Raw genomic sequence first — 16,821 nt, 5'->3', positions numbered from 1 at the left:
TGAGAGCAGTCTCGTCTTTGTGGCAGACTGATCACTAAACTTTTATTCCGGGACTGCTTAAAGTCGTTATCTTGTTTGCTCTCTAGCTGTTCCTCTTCACTGGAGTAAGAGTCGGAGCTTTTGTACCCTCTAGTGAGGACAAACACGAAAGAGGTCTTCGATACAGAGTAAGCTTCTTTACCCTAGCGATATTATATAACACTAACCTCTATTCTAGCATATTAAATTGGTACTATTTCCTTTATCCACAGCTCGTTGGGCGGTGGGTTAGAAGGTGGATTAGAAGTGGCTCAAAAATCATCGATGTGAAAAATACATAGTGTGAGTCAGAAGGACCTAGTGGTATAATTGTCGAATATACTAGGGCTTTATTAACTGGTGCTTCTAGATTCGGAATCGGTATCCGGGATAGCAATAGGCCGCAATTTGCGTCGGGCTACCTTCTTTTCTCCCTTATATTAGCATACGGTGCTATTTATGGGGTGGATACTGTGGATGATCTAGCGCAGTTTGATCTTTTAAATGGCGAGATTCATTTGCGATGGAAGGAAGAGTACTTAGATAAACCAGTTCTTAGGCATGCCACGGCGGACGGGCCTCAGGAGACACCTTTGACGAAACAAAAATTTTGTTCTTACCTGCGTTAGATTTTTAATGCTGCAGGGTACTTTGGTGAACTGGCAACTATCCATTGTATACGACGAGGCCTTAGGAAAAAAATCGAAAGTAAGCCCCTTACACCACACAAAACAATCAATAGACACTCGAGAGAGATCTTCATACTAAGATTTTAATAGAGAGGAATGGCTCTACACCTATCAGTCAGATTATGGCGCATCGGGGCCTAGGTACCTTTCCGGAGTATTATCAAGCCCACTGTTCCTCCATAGATATAGTGGGAGCCGTTCTAGATAAGGAAGACCAATCCGATCATATCGAGTACTTTTAAGGTTATATTCAATATTACGAACGTGGCTTACCAGGCGAGTTGCTAGCAGAGATAAAAGGGAGTATTTTAGAAAAACCAGATATGGTGGAAATGAGAGCCTAGATCGAATCATTCGCGTAGAACCACGACGAGGATTCCCTTAAGAACATGAATTTAGAATATAGGAAGGCGCTCGTTCGGCATCGCCTATTCGAACTCAAGCAATATCAAAATCGGTGGGTATAGGAGAAAAGAGACCAGAAAATTATTAATCGAGGAAAAGAAGAGCCGACTTATTTAGAAAATGACATTCGCACACGCGCTCAAATGTTGATTATACCCGAGGTTACGCGAATCGCAACAGCCATATCCTACACCAAAGAGCTTTCTTTTAACGAAAAACTTCTTCTTATCTAAGATCTACAGACGTAGTGTGCCCGTGATTTTAATGTGGTATACCTCCTAAATCAAAGTCCTATTTATAGGCTTTGTCCTGCAAAAAGGGTGCCATATTAGCATTGCAAGGTGAGTGCCCTAGCTAAATAATGATATGGCCAATACTAACTCCGCTAGTCTAAGGAAGTGTGATAGAAGTGCCTATATTCACGGATATGTTCGGCGTGAGAAAGCTTCTGACCTTCAAATATTAGAATCAGAGATGCGGTTTTGCTATAAATGTATAGAATGGTTTTTGTCGAGTCAATGGCGGAAGCATTGCGATTCCTATCTCTAGTTATAGTAAATCCAGCACTGCGAAGTAATCATCTATCGCTATACCGTTATTCGCCCGGGCTATTGCCCCTTTTGCTTATAGGACTCGAAGCTGAATCTCTCCGCAGAAACCCGTTTGCGATCCTGGCTGCGAAGTGACAACCTGAGGGAACACATTGAAGGGCAGTATATGGCTGAGATTCAGCACTTTAAGAAAAAGCCGATATACGGATGCTCTTAAATCTTTAAAAATAAGCGTGACCTTCGAAATCACCTACACGATGCGTATAGGCTAAAGGAAACCATATGGCAAGATCCAAAGCTACCTAACAAAAGGAAGCGCACTTATAAGGTGGAATCACAATGCTCTTTAATAGAACTAGGAGAGGAGCATCCTAAGAAGATTAGATTTCATTATTACACACCTCTATGCCATGAGCGTAAGCACGTGTCAGAAGAATCATTTGTCCCCGTCCCGGTATTGCTTCCGTTTGTCGAAGACAATCTGGAACAATACTCGGGGCTAAGTATGTGTGACAAATATAGCACGAGGAGTAGAAGCAACTTAGTGGAACTATGCTTCTTAGAGGCAAGTCCCACACCCAGCTCGGGGCTAACAACTCTAGGTCTTAAGGCCATTGATCCTCGAATCCTCGAACCTCCCGAATTTAACACCGACAATACACGCCAATCTTGTGACCTAGTTGTCATCCAGCCAAATTCACTCATTTTCCCACTAGAAGAGGATAAGGCCACCGAAATGTCCGTCATAGGTATAAAACAGCCGCAACCTCCCGCTCTAAGCTTTGCTAGTCAGCCTTCTGGATACTGTGCTGTCACTGAAGCTAATAAGAGGAAAGGACTACAATGTCTTACCTCTTTGTCGACCTATAACCAAGCCGTTACTACGGAATTTGAGTGGGAGAGTAATCCAAGTTATCCACTTATACGGGGAGAAGGTAGCGAGGGAAGCCTATCTATTGATAATCAAGCCCCTCCTAGTGGCCCTCGCAGAGCCCTCACTAGATTTAAGGCACAAACTCAGTCGCTCCAGCATCATTCTAATAGTTTAAACAGCTATAAGCCCAGGTAGAGGCTTAATACAAAGAATAAACGAAAGTTGCGTGACCTATAGAGACAGAAGCTAACCCTGAGATAGATCGGGCCTCATTTCGCGGATATTGATATGGCGTTACTACGATAGGCTCAGATGGAATTGAAGCCTTCTTAGAGATGCACCAGATCTGGGGCCAATTAAAAGGGCAACTAAATCATATTTTCAATCATAATATTTCACTTATGCTTGGTTATTATCAGTCTGTACAAAACTTGCTATTCAGCCGCGTAGTCCAACCCTCGCCGACCTAACTAGACTCCTTGTCACACCATCGGAAAGTTCCTAGCTATGCGAGAATAACAGATCAGTTAGAATTGAATGGCTGAAGTTCCTGTAAAATCGCGGCCTCGTTATTTAGAGAGTAAACGCATATACGTTAAACTCGAGGGGCTAATACCCTACACTTTCAGCGCACAAGTTTGAAGCATGATGAGCTTCCTTTTTACGTGAGCCCGCGGATAACCCCTTAAATAATAGTCGAGTTCTTATTTCTAGTCGTATTTGATTGGACCTATCCGGAAAATAAATGCAGTGGGCAACAGGTAACAGACCGTGAAGACTAGCAATGCAAGCAACTTATTGGCTGTTCTGGCGAAAACTCAATATAGCCAGCTTGTTACATGGAAACAGATAGTTAAATTACAATTACATAATCTGCACCGCCACAGATGAATAATAAAACTTAGTAAGTAATTATTTAGTGTAATGTAACGTACCATGTATGTTTTAAATTGTATTATATTATAGCTCCTAAGTGATATTTAATTCTTAGTTATGGCTGGCCTATGGACAAAATTGACATAAAAAAGCGTGGGACCGATCTACGAGTTCAATATGATTACGTAGAAACTTGCTCGTCCTAGGATGGCGATATACGCTCCTAGGTGAGTAACGTGCGCTCCTAGGAACCTATTAGTATCCAGGAACCTCTCTGGGTACTCCTGGAGACCAGCTTGCTGCCCTAGGAGCGGCCTTATCGTTCCTAGGAGCCCCTATATGCCCACTTATAGGTGGGGCTATACTCTAGAACCCGGACTAGATAATACATTGACTGTTTATCACGCTATGAAAAATATGACTTGCTTGACTTTAATGTCTATTAGAACTTTCCTATCGGTCTGTGAGTTACCACCTCAATAAACAGCTGCTTATAATTGAAGCCTTGCTTTTGGGTCCCTATATCGACCTGAACCATCGAGATAAAAATGGACGCACCGCAATTTAGTCCGACAACAGCCGGGGCTTTATATAAGCCCCCAATGTGCCGATGTAGTACCGCCGCTTTGGTTAGCATGTCGTGTAGGACAATCTTCCATGGTGGAACTCCTCTTGCAAAAATTAACCGAAATCAACCGAAAAAGCCGTACAGGGACGTCGCCGCTTCAGGTCGCAATCGTCATGGAGCATGTGGACATTGGCCGACTCCTTCTTAGCTACGAAGAGACTATATTAGTCAATGACCAAGGTCCTCAATCCTTTACAGCGCTCATATTCGCGTCAACTAACGGTAGACTTAGAATCGCTAACCTATTATTAGAGGATCCAAATGGATGATATAGGGAGGACATCTTTCTGGTGGGCCGCCGCTGGTGGTCAACTAGAAATTGTGCGGCTGTTGGCCATGCAACGTGATATGAAAAAGCGACTAAAAGATTTGGAAGGCACGACAGCGTACGATATTTCCAAGGATCACGGTCATATAGGTGTCACGCTTTTCCTGCGGAGCCCTTAGGTTTCAAGCTAGACTTTAGGGAGGGCTTCAAAATGCATGCGATAGCAAAAAGCCCATCAGACAGAAGCAGAGCTTGGTCCTCCAGTCCTAATATACCACCGTTCGATCAATCCAAATAAAACCGTTTATATACACCGGACATTATATAGGTCATTTATAAATACTTTGAGAAGATGGCATATCTAGCTTTTTAGGTCAGGCTTCCCCTAAGCCCCCACGTCCTAATACGTCGACCCGGCAACATTAAGCTCGCACTATTGTCTGGATTAGAAGCAAGGGTTAATCTTCATCCAACATTATATATAGCTTAGTCCGATAGGAAGAAACTAAGTGATAGAAATTAAAGTAAGGCAACCAAATACACATATCAACTACAACGGTTAAAAGGGTGGAATTTGGCCTTCCGGTTAGATAAGAAACTTCCAGGACGGTGAACCAGAGTCTACGTGTTAGAGTGGGTGGGAAGTGAATTTCGTTAAAAGGACAGAATAGCGCACGAAATTGTTAAAGCTATACATAATACTCAATGTAAAAATCGAGGTCACAAATTAGCAAATAAAAACTTTTACGTTAATATCTCACAAAATGTTCAAAAATGGGTCGGTCGGTTTCCGTGGGAACAGCGGTTAACGGCAAGTAGAAAAAATCAACTTCGACGAGCGGGAACTAAGTGATGTCTAGAAAACATTGATTCTAAGAAAAAGGGCAGATCCAAATAAACAGGGCAAGCGATTTTTCTGAGGGAGGTGAAGACAATCGGGTCGTCTACACCGGCACAATATATTCACAGCAACCTATGTCTGCAGCGTGGGGCTTCGCTACGCGAGCCGACCGTTTATTGCATATTGTATATTCTTCTAAATTTCAAAGCACTAGCCCTCAATGATTTGACTTCGTTGAAGAAGAAAACGTTGAAGCGATCCTTGCCTTTGTCGGGTGGTCTTGGTTTTCGGTCAAAGCTGAAAACGAAGGGTCACCAGCCTCCTGCAGTTTTATGACCGTGTTCAACGAACGGTCGTTAGTTTATCCGAAGACTAGTCAAATCTAGTCACGAAAAATTTCACACGATAGCACAGAGTCAACACATGTAATTTTTAATGTGTTCTTAAAGCAATTGGAAATATAGGGGTCAGGGATTAGCGGTGGAAATGCCGGTGGTGACTCGGAAATTGATAGCGCAAAGGTGAGGATTTACCTCTGGCGATAGCAGCCAACAGGACAGAACAAACCCCAAGACTGCAATTAGAAGAAGAACAGCTGCCACTTCAATTGTGCAATATAAAGCGCAACGCAGTTGTTATCGAGTCCGAGGATAGGCCGTTGTAGAGAAGCTAAGCCTAGGTAATCTAAAAAGAGGAGGAAGAGTACGACGACTCGCAGTGGGTGATCAATATAAGTACCAACTGGGCTGGGGGGCGAAAGCACAGCAACGATGGAGCTGACGCCGGGGCTTCTCAAAAATATTCACAAATCGAATAAGGAAATCGAAGCTTTGGGAATCTTCCACGAAGATCTTCGGCCTGACAATGTCCTTTGGAATGAAGAGCTCGGGCGGGCATTGATTATCGGCTTTCATCGCTCTGCATTGAAATGTCGGCCAGCTCCAAAGCGATCACGAGCAAAGACACGATTGTTGCGAACAGAGTCAGGCGATGCAAAGCGTTTACGTGTTCTCTAAGAGAACCGGTTACATATAGTCTGTGTTTTATGAGATTGCATATTGCATGGTAGTGAAGCGTTTCTACCACTAGCACTGCGCACTTTCAAACCTTTCGTCAGAACAGACTCGTCTTTCACAATGCCATCTCCCTGATCCACGTCAGCATCGGTCGCCAGATTTCCGAAGAGATGTAGTCCTTAGCAGATTGCCCTTTTGCCCCTCCATTCCGTTCGCCCTCTCTTTCTCATGTTTAACATTCGCTTTCTTGTACCTAAGAACCCTTCCTCTTCATTTATAGATTATTCGGCTGGTTCGAGCAAGAGCAGAAATTTCGTGTCCCCATAGGGTGTTGGCTATCACCCAAAGAATCTCGGTCGGCAAGTCTAGGATAGTGGCGTGTGACTTAGTGGCCTGTAGCTCATTATTAATCTCCGTAAGTCTTAGTGAAAAAGTATAGCTTCTTGGAAGTAACAACTATCATATCATGATTGTTGGTGGTCAATTCTATTTTGTAAAAGAACAAAAGGCAGTCGCTGATTCGATAAGAGATTCGCTTTCCGTGACTGGTGATGGTGGAGTAGAGCAATAATAGTTCAGTGGATGGGGTGTAGTCACAGCTTTGTAGATTTCCCCGTCATGGATAATTAATTGCCGAACTCGAACATAGGCATTGTCTTGCATATTCTAAATAGTCATTTACCGGCCCTTCTGTCAGGGATATACATGAAGTATACAGGATGTTTGGAGAAATGTTCAGGGGAACCCATATGCACCATGTGGGTCCCGCAGATCATTTCTCCAAACATCCTGTATACTTCATGTATATCCCTGACACCTTCGCTCCTAGGGCCCACCTATAGGTTCCCGGGAGCTCAGGGGCTCCTGGGAGGGACAATGTCGTCTGGGGATGACTAGCGACGAATAAAGAGCAGATACCAGACTTATTGAACTAAGCCATTTTCTTTAGACAACGCGAGGTAGGTGGCTTCATGACGTTGGAACATACAATACAGAGCTAATCTAGTAAGCACCGTAGCTGGCAATCCGGGCTTAGGGCTGAAGTCCCCTTTGTTCTTACACGATAGCAGCAAGCCAGTCATTCAGATTCTGACTACAGTGCATGCACTACTGACCACGGCGTTGCTATTCGCTAGCTTCGTCCTTCTCGTGTTGTCTCGTCGATTAGTTTAGAAAAACTCACTTTTACTAGAGCCTCGACCTTGCCGTGTCTGCGCCGAAGATTATTCTACTGGCAGTGCACATGGGACTGAGCTGGACCAAAAAATCAAACAGGGAGAGAAGTGGTATTGGGGGTAACCAGTTTATTTCCCTCTTTACTCGTGGTACGTGCCATCACGTTGTTTCTCGATTTTATGTTAACCACCAAACATCAGTATCTCCGAATAACCATTTTCTTGCGAAGCCTCCTTAGTGCGCCATATCAGTTGATGATCTGTTTTCCGCTGTTTGCGCTTTTCTCGTGTTTGACGAAGATCACGGCCACGGTAGTTGGTACTTACTTTGATCGCCCTCTGCGAGTCGTCGTACTCTTCCTTCTCTTTGTGGAATACCTGGGCTTGGGTTCTCTCTTGTGGTGGCTGGATGGGTATACAATGGCCCATACCAGGACTCGAGCGCAGCTGCGTTGCGCTTTATATTGCACAGTTGGAGTGGCAGTTGTTCTTCTTCTAATTGCAGTCTTGGGGGCTGTTCTGTCCTGTTGGCTGCCATCGCTGGAGGTAAATCCTCACCCCCTCGGTGATTATTTGCTGCCCTTTCTAACTTTTACAGCTCCAACTACTCATCCTCATGGTCTGGATGATCCTATCGTTCTACGCGGTACGAAGTGCTGGAAGTCCAGTCGGCGAGCATTTCGCTTGTTCAACCCACGTGGTAGACAACGAATCCTAGGGACACAGGGTCAAGGGATTTATGATGGGCTATCACAGGCTTGTTATCGTCGCACACTGAAACTGCAATATTTCAGTGATACAGCTCCGAAACTACTTTGACCTATTCAACTGCGAAGACTAACGTTTGGGAAACCCATCTCTTGGCAAAATGGCCGAGTCACCGGCCGGCCGATCATTCCAAACTTTGAGAACACCAATAAAGTTTCCCCGAACTTCATCCAATGCATTGTCAATGGTATGTAAGCGAGCTACCTGCTCATCTTGGCGAAGTTTCAAGTGATTTCCCTCCTTGCACAGCTGAATATTTCCGGCCTGCAGCTTTTCGTTTACCTCTTCAAGCTGCTTCAAGATCTCAAGAACGGGTTGGAAGGGATCCACGGCCAAAGTATTTCTCTTGGTGTCGTGAGTCTGGATGTGATTGGTCAGCGGAGTCCTCTATGTGCTCGACGGTGCCTCTCCATGTCCATCTGCCATTTCAGGTAATTTGCTGGGACCCTCCATTGTTGCTGGTGTTGGCAAAGACGCTACTTTCTCTGTCGGGAAACCAATGTTCTTTTTAGCCCTGCTCATCCCGCTGGTAATGATAGAGTATGGCCAGACAAGACCGATTGAGATAGCAGTACTAGTTGTATAGGATTAGCAATCTCTCAGCTACGTGCGGGTTGTCCGTCTTCCAACGCTTAGTTCAGCTCTTGTAAATACCGTTCAAGACTAATGTTGGGGTGGATTTCTAAAATAGAGATTACACCTTTTTCTATTAAAAAAAAAGCGTTTGTATCTGATGCGTACTTTTTATGTGACCTACATAAAACAGGGCTACACAAGCTGGTGAAATCCATTGAAACTTAGACCACGTCAAGAGTAAACGGCGTTTGTTGACGCCCTCAAAAATGTGTTGCTTTCCTCTGATACAGTACCACCTCTGACTACCAATATGATTGAAGTGCAATGCGTGGTTGATCTGCTACTCGAAAGTTCCAGAAGCCCGCGAGCCATGTGATGATCGTCGTCGGTTTCAGATGGAGATAAGGTGAATCGCAAAACTGATTGGGAGTTCCTAGTGCCGTTGCGAACGAACAATATTCCGGGGAGCACTGGGGCTGCTTCAAAAGTTTGGAGATTATATTGCGAGGCTCTCGAGGAGATTAGCACACTGCTGAAAAGAAAGCAGCTGCTGGAGGGGTGCAGATCACCACCGAATCGAAGGCCACTGCGGGACCCACCCCTCAGCTGATAAGCCAATGACACCAGCCCTCACTGGGACACGTTGGGTATGTATCTGGCTGGGAACCGCCGTGCGCATTTCCTGGTCGCCTCTAGACCATCTCAAGACTGGGTTAAGCCTAGAACGATCAAAAGCAGTCTCTCATCCCAGTACCACTCCTATTAGATTTCTCTCGGGGTGCCATACATCTTATCTGTAGTACGCTCTTATTTCAAGCCACATAGGTCTACGCATGTCCTAGAAGGGGTATCTCATGAGCGCCTAGGATCCCTTCCATTCTCTACCCGGTCTAAGATTTGAGATACCATCCACAGAGGGTTCTTCTTCTCCTTTACGGATGAATCAACCTCCCCAACGAGCTCTAGATTATGACAGACAGGTGCCGTGATTGTTGATGATGAATTGGAATATGCATAGGCAATGAAGAATATGATCCGGTGCCAAGCTTGTGGGCGAGGGTAATAGAGAATATATGTCTTAGCGCAACTTTGAAACAGGGCAAAGGTTTCCCATTCGCACTCTCAATAAAAATATTATGCGAAAAATAATGGCCTTTCCTTACTGTACCAGAGCTCTCGTGAGCTGCAGTGATTAAGGCCGCGCCGCGTATGTGGGGCCGAGATTTCGTGGTCCCTAATTTGTGACGACAGTTGAAGGCAAGTGATCATGAATGGATGCGTCTGCTCCCATGACCGTAAACTCAGTGAAGACTACCACAGGCTAATTTAGTGTCCATCCATTGTTTTAAATGGCCTTGGTAGAATAAGGCGGACTCGGACTGGCGTTGTCCTCGCGTGTTGACCTGATTTTTCTGCATCGCACACATTCCTATGGCAAACTGCAATAGCTCTCGAGCATCCGTTACCAGAAAAGAGACCATTCCTGTGAAGAAGGGGTATTAAGTGGGCGAGGGACGTAAAGCCCGAAATCTCCAATGCAACTGGGACTGCAATGTCTCACCTCTTTGTCGACCTGTGACCAACCTGTAACTGCGGAATTTAAGTGGGAGAGTCATCCACTTACACGGGGAGAAGGCGGCGAGGGAAACCTGTCTGTTGATGATCAAGCCCCTCCCAGTGGCCCTCGCAGAACCCTCACTAGATCCAAGGCACAAACTCAGTCACCCCAGCATTATTCAGATAGTTTGGATATACTTCATGTATACCCCTGACAAGCGGCCGCATCGTTCCCAGGAACAATGTTGTCTGGGAATGACTAGCGACAAATAAAGAGCATAAAATAGACTTATTGAACTCTAAGCCATTTTCTTGTCATGACGTTGGAACCTACAACATAGAGCTAATCTAGCAAGCACCGTAGCTGGCAATCCGGGCATAGGGTTAGTTGAAGTCCCCTTTGTTCTTGCACGAATTCTAGGGACACAGGGGTCAAGGGATTTATTGGTGGGCAATCACAAACTTTCTATCGTCGCATACTGAAATTGCAATATTGTGTTGATACAAAACTCTGAAACGACTTTGATTTAGGTAATGCTTCGCCTCTATCTGTTTACAGTCTGTTTCTTGCGGGCTTAGGCAAAGTAATGCACTGCCTACCTTTCACACAATCCCGTTTCAGAACGGTCGCCACAATAAAATGATCCTTCGTATGTCCTAATCCACAGAATTGAGCATTCTAGCTCCAATGGATGTAGTACCCTGTTTACCTGGCTATCATTTATGGCGTCATTGATCTTCTCCGGAAACCTCTTCTTTCTTCCTATTTAGAGCCTCGCTGGTGAGGACCTCGAAAGCTGGTAAACCCGAATACCTAGAGTGCGATCGGTAAGGCAAAGTTTGTGACTTCAATAGTAAATCTTTAACTCTGCCTTCCTTCTGGTTGTTTAGAGTGTTGCTATCTCTCTTTTGCTAGTTAGTACTCGAGTTCCCTATTCTTAAGCTCTAGGTTGCAAGCTTTTTGTTGAGCTATCTTGATATGTTCAATAAAACACTGGTTCTGCTTCTCTAAGCCGTCTTTGTCCACTGCGTGGGCCCGTAGCATGTTGTCGCAGTTTTGTAGCATAACAGTTGCCTCGTAGTGTTTTTGTTGCATTTTTGCCATTTCAGTATATATGCTCGTAATGATTCCCTCGAGCCTTTGATTTGGATATTGCGTGCCTGAGTTAAGTTAATTCGGAACTGTCATGGTATTTCAATCCCAGACTGACCTTGATAAACGATTGGTAAGGGGGATGGGTTCGGGCGGTCCGACGCCACACGTCTTCTCTGTGGAGGCATTTTGATCGGTTTTGGCTTTTCGGACGATTTACCACTTCTTGTAGGAGAAATAAGATGATTGTCAGAGACAGGTTTTCAAAGGCCAATGGCCTCTATTTATAATATTTTTTGAGGGCTTATGCATTGCTGCCGTTCCCGCGGTGTAAACGTCGGCCTCATCGGTATAAGATCGTCTACTTTGGATGTCAAGCCACAAGCTTCTGGGATCGTGTTGCTTGCTCCTGGGCTGTGAGGGTCTCACGTATACGTGAATGAGGACAGCGTCTTCCGGATGAATAATCAATATCAAGGAAATCTATAGTCGACTCTAGATACAAGACGTAGCGCGAGGAAGCTTTCGCGTGGAGGGGATCCCATAAGCACCATGTAGGTCCCGCAGATCATATCTCAATTTATCTTGTAAGCTTCATGTATAACTCTGAAAATACGATGCATAACTCCCAGGAATGGGTGAGTGCTTCCTGGGAACACTATAACATATCCCGGGATCCTTGGGGCTCCTAGGAACCAGTCGCAGGATCCCAGGAGTAAGTATCACTATCCTAGAAGCCGGTGACTCGACATCCACTTTTAAATAAATCCGTATCAATGATATGCCCTCAAAAAATATTTAAATAGAAGCCACTGCCTCAAATAAATGCCTCTCCCAAGCTCCTCAACCACTATTGGCGGTGACAAACTTATCTCTGAATTATTATTCTGAGCCCTCCTTTTATTATCATCTGTATAGGTAGTCGTTAACTATAAGTTCACGAAATCTGCCAAGATGCCGCTTTTGGGACTTCCACTAGAATTTCTTTTGTGGATTGGCAAGTCCATCGACAAGAAGGACATTCGAAGTCTGTGTCTCGCATCTCGAGAATCTAACGTCGTCTTCAGAAAGAGCCTCTTTGGTTGCATAGACTTCCAAGACACCCCGCCACTTCATTGGGCAATCCGACATAGAAACTTAGGCATCGTCCAGCACTCTCCGGGTTGGGAAAAGGCAGATATCAACCAAATGTTTTCTGGCCTTATACCGCTCATATTGGCTACAAAGTTGCGGTACTCAGACGCTGTTGATTTGCTCTTAAGCCATCATTCAGTGAAAGTCATACAGCGTAATACGTTGGGAGAAAGTGCCTTCTCGATCGCTGTTCTGCATGGAAGCGTCAAAATTGTCGAACGACTCCTCAATGTACAGAACATTGATCTCAATAATCAATCGCTGGACGGACATACGCCTATTTCAATTGCGCTGACCTATCGCCAAACCTATATCTTCCAACTTCTCTTGTCTGATGAGCGGACAAATGTCAACATCTACGACCATCATGGCCAAACACCACTGCACCTAGCGACAGAAATTGGCGACTATGGAGCAATCCAAATGCTTGTACGAAATCCGCGAGTTGATGTCAACTGTTTCAACCACCGATAGGAAACTCCGTTACTTCTGGCTGTCAAAGGACACGGTCGTTTTCTCCCTATCAATAAAAGACTACTTATCATTGAAGCCTTGCTTTTGAGTCTATGCATCAACCTTAATTATTAAGATGAGAATGGACGTACCGCAATCTAGTATATAGTGAACAATTCCGATATAAAACTGGCTGAGCTCCTCTTGCAGTAAACAAATCTGGACCTTAATTGCGCCGATAAGCTGGGCCAGACACCTTTAGTAAAGGCTGCTGTAAATGGCTCCGTAGACTTGATTAAAGTCCTCTTCCGACAGCCGGGGCTTCATAAAAGCCCTCAATCTGCGGATACATTTCCGCCGCTCTGGTCAGTATACCGCGTAGGACAATTTTCAATGGTGGAATTTCTTTTGCAAAGTTCAGCCGACATTAACCAAAAAAGTCCATCGGGGACGTCGCCACTTTAGGTCGCAATAATCATAGAGCACGTCGACATTGTCTATCTCCTTCTCAGCTACGAAGAATCTTTGTTGATCAATGATCAAGGCCGTTGCTCCTTTACTGCGCTCATGTTTGCGTCAGCTCGAGGTAGTTTTGAAATTGCCAAAATGTTATTGGAGCATCCTAACATAAATGTGAATGTGATGGACGACCAGGGGAGAACATCTTTCTGGTGGAGTGCGGCTGGTGGGCATTATGAGGTTGTACAGTTGTTGGCCAATCAGCGTGGTGTGAAAAAGCGACTGAAAGATTCAAATGGCCAGACGGCGTATGCTATCGCTAAGGAACGCAACCATGGACATATCAAGGTTTATTTGCGAAGCTTCTAGGGTTCAGCTAGTTTATAGAAAGAGTATTTAATTGATGTGTTCACGGCGATCGGGTTCTCTGAGTGCAATACGGTAGGGTACTGTAACAGCAGACTTTCCACCGCGGCCAGTTGTCTACTGCTCATCATTCTCTAGTGATAGCTACCAAGGACAGAGCTAACGAGCTCATCTCTAGGCCAGGAAATTAGCAGTGCAACGGCTTATGCTAATCCTACTGTACATGAGCTTTGAGCTTCCGTGGTATTGAAACAGATGCACTAGCTGAATGTGATACCATTTGGGCGCCATTGCCCCATTGAGGAGTCAAGGGCTGTTATCAAACCATGTAGCCTCGGTCTGTAGGTCTCACAGAAGGCAGCAGTCATTTTCCTAGAGAGTCCATCATTTATTGTGTACGCGCTCGCCTTGTTGGCTGTGTGCACGAATTTTCGAGCCCGCGCAAAGCCTGGCATATGTATTTCTCTCCAATTGCTGGATTTACAGTGGTCATATTGCAAAATTGATGTTGTTAAGAATATTTTCCAGGAATAGTTATGTAAGTTTTGAGTGCAAAATACCTGATGAGCGTAGTTGAGGGTGAAATAAGGGGTCAAATTAAAATTCAGCGTCACAAGTTGGCAAATTTATTCTGGAAGAGGGATAAGGGGAAACTCCATTTATACCAGGGGCCAAGGCACTTGAAAAACTCTGCCTTTAGACTAGAACTTTACGGGGTTTACTGCTGACCGATCATGTCCGGCCTGTTGCCTCTTCCTATTGGCCGTTGAAAGCAATACGCTCCAGATCCAAGCTAGACAATTGGAGAGGGATTCAACGTAAAGTTCATAATGATGATTTCTTTATGATTATACCGAAGAAAATATAGACTCCAGAATTCATCTCACCGTTTTTCATCATCCTTCAACCAAGAAATGCGATTCTAGGGAAGGAATGGCTGTGTGGAACTTTGGTTGTAGGATTCACTAGGAGTTTGATTTAGGGAGCAATTCTGAATTTAACGGCGCAGGGTCTGAACGCGGAAACATCTCTACTGTGACAGCAATCATCGTCCTCGTCTCCTTTATTTGGCTTCTAAGGCAGTAGTTCCAGCTCTGATTATTGGAGTACGCCGGTATACAGTTTGCTAGTACAGGGAGAAGTTGAATGGCTCTAAAACACTCGTAAGTCCACTATAACAAATGTATCGATCAATTTGCTAATATGAAATATAGGTCAGAAAGACATCTGCAACAAATTTCTTAACCAGTGCGGATGCTTATTCATGTTTTTCAAGTTCTGTATCTTTTCCATATCTGGGTTTGAACCTGTCTCTATTCCGCTTTTATTTCGCTGGGAGAAAGTACGATTATACGAAGGATTGCGGTATTTACACTGGCAGAGACTATGCGCATAAGAAGGCCTTCTGTAGTCTGGGAGAGATTATTTTTCAACTCTTATCTATATTGGGTGGGGTCTAGGCTTTACGATATTCACAGGGGGTTAAAGCAATAAACCAAGCTCAGAAAGTAACGATGAATCACCACCAGGCAGCCGTTAAATTAGTCGGTGTATCGTGACACTGTAGTATCTGGGAGCTTGGTCCTTTCTAGAATGCCCATCTGAAAAGTGTGGGCCCTTCAGTTTCTGCTACCCAGGGGAAAGAAATTACCCCAAAGTTCCTAGGAACTTATGCTCTCGCTCCTAGAAGGCTATTCATTGCATAAGCAGATCATTGGTCTTCGCGACGTCGACCTATAAAGGCAATAGCACCTACAAAGTTCTTGATTTTGACAATTTTATTGCTCAGATAATAGGTGACTGATCAACTATGAGAAAGGTAAGCATATTTGCTCATATCTATCTGAGTTTTTTTAAGCATGCTGACCAATGGAAAATAGCATATTTCTGCTCCCTTGAAGATGATATCCTGTATCCGGTGCTATAGGGTCGTCAAAACTACAAAGATGTATTTTGTCGAAGGGGTCGTATCGGAGCAAAGGAACAAAATCGAAACGTGTTTGCCCTGGGTTTTCAATGGATGGAGCCTGCCTCGATCTATTGGTCTAGACAAGGGACTGGACAATGCTTGGTCGGTGTACGGAATCGAAGTCACCTAGAAGACAATAGAAAGTAAGGCAAAGAAAGGTCACAAACTAAAAGTTGGGCGCCTTTCAAATGCCACACCAAGTGCGCATGGAAATAATGAGTTTGACCTGCACGTTGGCCTTTGGGTCAACCGCGAAGTGCTTGAGACGTTCGCTCCCTCCTTACTTGACAGTAAGTGCTCCGACGAGATTTGGAGCTTGGGAGAGCTAATTTAAGTCAAGGTGACATTATCGATTTTGACACTCTTCCAGAGAGCAAGAGAGAGGCGGGCATAAAACCTTTTATTCCGCTACGCCGTTCCGTCAGAGTTCAGGAACGGATGTAAACGCTAGATCCGTTATATGATGGGATTCAAGCCTAAACATAGCACACTATTCGAGAGAGCAAGCGGCGCACAAATCCCTAGCAATGCCAAGAAAGAGATGATGTAGCGTTTATTTCAACCCTGAAGATGGAGGAATTCTAGATCAGGCCTCATCCTGAAGTCATGTTTAGTTCAATTTTTTCGATTGCACTAAAGCCACTCGCTATTTCGTCACGTTCTAATACAGTTGTTTTGTTCACTTACCAGAAGTGACTTTGCGGACTTTGCCATGTATCTACCCTGCTTTGAATCCAGAGTTCATACCGTCGGGCAAATGGTAATTGCCATGATTGTAACCTGCGATTTTTGAGGAGGGCGGCAAATCACCGTTTGGATTTCCAAATTCATTAACCGGCCCCTGTAATATTTTACAAAAAAAACGGACCCTCGCTTGCGAGGGTCCGCCACCCATATAGAAGAGCTCATCCAAATGTTACATTTTTAATGCTTTTTTACAACAACCGCCATTTACCGGTTATATCAATGATACTCTACACACACACACACAATTCATTAACGCCCGGCGGTTGAGCCGAAAGGGCAACTATCACTAATCTACCAGCACATGCATGTTTAGGCATACGCCGTGTCTCATTGGAGCCCATACAGTATTTCCTTCGGC

The 16,821-nt window shown here is 44.6% G+C and overlaps 3 protein-coding genes across 3 annotated transcripts; 2 read left to right on the top strand and 1 right to left on the bottom strand.

Moving 5' to 3' along the window:
- Positions 1-5,920: 5,920 nt before the first annotated feature.
- Positions 5,921-6,166, top strand: N7517_008196 (uncharacterized protein; the record flags this gene model as incomplete). The annotated part of the gene is made up of 1 exon (XM_056725926.1): positions 5,921-6,166. One exon carries the CDS (start codon positions 5,921-5,923, stop codon positions 6,164-6,166), a length of 246 nt encoding a protein of 81 aa, XP_056576777.1.
- Positions 6,167-8,178: 2,012 nt separating this feature from the next.
- N7517_008195 (uncharacterized protein) lies at positions 8,179-8,562 on the bottom strand (the record flags this gene model as incomplete). Its single annotated transcript, XM_056725925.1, has 2 exons — positions 8,179-8,469; positions 8,533-8,562. 2 exons carry the CDS (start codon positions 8,560-8,562, stop codon positions 8,179-8,181), a joined length of 321 nt encoding a protein of 106 aa, XP_056576776.1.
- A 3,727-nt stretch (positions 8,563-12,289) lies between these two features.
- N7517_008194 (ankyrin repeat domain-containing protein) lies at positions 12,290-12,943 on the top strand (the record flags this gene model as incomplete). Its single annotated transcript, XM_056725924.1, has 1 exon — positions 12,290-12,943. The coding sequence occupies one exon, from the start codon at positions 12,290-12,292 to the stop codon at positions 12,941-12,943; it is 654 nt and encodes a 217-aa protein (XP_056576775.1).
- Positions 12,944-16,821: the final 3,878 nt, after the last annotated feature.

The sequence above is a fragment of the Penicillium concentricum genome, assembly GCF_028827145.1.
Source record: "Penicillium concentricum strain IBT 3081 chromosome Unknown utg000003l_segment0_segment0, whole genome shotgun sequence".
Classification (NCBI taxonomy): domain Eukaryota; kingdom Fungi; phylum Ascomycota; class Eurotiomycetes; order Eurotiales; family Aspergillaceae; genus Penicillium; species Penicillium concentricum.
The sequence above is the reverse complement of the archived record's forward strand: the minus strand, read 5'-3'. Positions and strand labels throughout refer to the sequence as shown.